The sequence below is a fragment of the Hemiscyllium ocellatum genome, chromosome 50 (assembly GCF_020745735.1).
Source record: "Hemiscyllium ocellatum isolate sHemOce1 chromosome 50, sHemOce1.pat.X.cur, whole genome shotgun sequence".
In the NCBI taxonomy this organism is placed as follows: Eukaryota; Metazoa; Chordata; class Chondrichthyes; order Orectolobiformes; family Hemiscylliidae; genus Hemiscyllium; species Hemiscyllium ocellatum.
The window spans coordinates 9875235-9877619 of record NC_083450.1 but is presented as its reverse complement, the minus strand read 5'-3'; the positions used below and the strand labels follow the sequence as shown (position 1 = coordinate 9877619).

Below are 2385 nucleotides of genomic sequence, written 5' to 3'. Positions count from 1 at the left end.
GAGGAACAACCGGGTCGCCATCCTCTTCCCCAACGTCTTCGCCAGCCTCAGCAGCTTGGCCACCCTGGACCTGGGCGGCAACAGGCTCCGGAGTCTCACCGGCCTGTCCTTCGGCGGCCTCCACAACCTGACCGAGCTCTACCTGGACAGGAACAGCATCACCCACATCAGCGGGGAGGTCTTCAGTCACCTCCCGTCGCTGAGGGTGCTGGACCTGGCCAAGAACTGGATCCGCTACAACAGCGGCCTAGCCACAAGGGCTCCCTTCGTCCACCTGGGCAGGCTTGGCGTCCTCAAACTGCAGGCCCAGCAGCCCTACGGCATCAACATCATCCCCCCGGGCTTCTTCAGGGGTCTCAGCTCCCTCCGGGGCCTGTACCTGGGAGGGAACAAGATGTCACTCTCCTCCAGCCGCATGTTCCAGGGCCTGGTCAACTTGCGGGTCCTCTCCATGCCCGACACCTGCAACGGGGTCCACAGCCTGGACCCGGGCGTCTTCCAGAACCTGGGCCGCCTGGAGAGGCTGGATCTCGAGAACGTCGGCCTCCGCTTCCTGTCGGTCGAGATCTTCGGCGGCCTCGCCAACCTCAGGAGCTTGGCGCTGGGCAAGAACGCCATCCAGACGGTCAACAGCAGCGTGCTGGAGCACCTGCCCTCCCTGAGCTACCTGGACCTGAGGAAGAATCCGCTCCCTTGCGTCTGCAGCAACGGCTGGTTCCAGAACTGGTCCCTGTCTAACCCCAGGGTACAGGTCGTCTATTTTTACAACCAGACCTGTGCCAACCAGCAGCACGAATACCTGTACAAGTTCGACACGCGGGTCTGCTACTTGGACGTCGGACAGCTCATGTTCGAAATAATCTTGCCAGTCTTGCTCCTGTTCACGTTTACCCCTGTCGTCTATGCCAAAGGGTACTGGCACATTAAGTACGGACTGTACATTTTACGCTCCTGGCTGAACGACTACAGGGGGAGGGAAGAGAGTCAACAGTCCTACAGATACGACGCGTTCATCTCCTACAATTCCAACGACGAAGGGTGGGTCCTGCAGGAGTTGGTCCCCAACCTGGAAGACGACGGCCCTCAGTGCTTTAAACTCTGCCTCCACCACCGAGACTTTGAACTGGGCAAGTACATCATCGACAACATCGTGGAGAGCATCTACCAGAGCAGGAAGACCGTCTGCGTCATGAGCCGCAGCTACCTGGAGAGCGAGTGGTGCTCCATGGAGCTCGAGCTGGCCAGCTACAGGCTCTTCCACGAGCTCAAGGACGTCGTGGTCCTGCTCTTCCTGGAGAAGATTCCGGAAGCCGAGCTCTCCACCTACCACAAGATGCGGAAGGTGATGAGGGAGAAGACTTACATCCAGTGGCCGACGGACGCTGAGGCACAGAAACTCTTTTGGGTCAAAGTGAGGGCAGCCATCAAAGGGTCCAGTCGAGTCAAAGACAGGGACGCTGAGCTGGACAGTTAAAGCTCAATCCTGTCAGGACCTGTGCTCTGCCCTGTCACCCTCTCCCCCCAGTGACCCTCACCACACGGCCTCCCCTCGCCATCACTTCTCAATATTGTTGCATTTCCGTCCAACCTTCCAAGTGTTAGCCCTTTCGTCCGTCGTCCCTCCCGCTCCCCGGACGTTGACTGAGTGGCCAGAGCCACACCTTTTGACCTCCGGGCACCTGCAGGCCTCACTTCCTCCCCAACTGACCCCACGGGCCCAGACAGGGGAGCGAGGTGATCATCCCGTTTCCCCTTCCGGCCGGTCGGAGGCAGAGACCACGCTGGAGGAACTCAGCAGGTCCTGGCAGCATTGGTGAAGAGGGAAGCAGAGTTAACGGGAATGACTCCTCTTCAATGACTGCTTTCTGCGTCCTGACCCTGATCATACAGGCTGACGTTCTGAAGACCAGTCAGACCAGACTCGAAACGTTAACCCTGCCTCTCTCTCTCTCTCTCTCTCTCCACCAATGCTGACAGAACTGCTGAGTTTCTCCAGCGATCTCTGTGCTTGTTTTGGCTTTCCAGTATTTTGTCTTTATTCCCATCTCTCACTCCGAGCTGCTGGGGTGAGAAACAGATCTCGATTTTTGTTGTTTTTTTTCAAAATTTGTTTTTCCACAGGACCAATACGTTGACAACCACGAACAGTAGGAGACCCAGCACCGACTCTTACAGCACATCACAGGCTTCCAGTCTGAGCCTCAACTCCCTCTGACCACTCTCTGTTTTCTACTGCCAAGCCCACTGTGTATGCACATCCCTGGACCCCATGTGATCTAACCTTCCTAACCAGGCTCACTGTGTGAGAAAGCTTTGCCTCACATCACCCTTACTTTATCTGCACATGACTTTAAATCGACGTCCCCCTCGTTCTTGTTCGTTGGA

The 2385-nt window shown here is 57.0% G+C and overlaps 1 protein-coding gene across 1 annotated transcript in view; it reads left to right on the top strand.

The window, feature by feature from the left end:
• LOC132805550 (toll-like receptor 13) overlaps positions 1-1990 on the top strand; it is a 3357-nt gene extending 1367 nt beyond the window's left edge. The window contains exon 1 of the mRNA XM_060820661.1: positions 1-1990. This exon is cut by the window's left edge and continues 1367 nt beyond it. Coding sequence (XP_060676644.1) covers positions 1-1474 — 1474 coding nt within the window. The 3' untranslated portion in view covers positions 1475-1990.
• Positions 1991-2385: the final 395 nt, after the last annotated feature.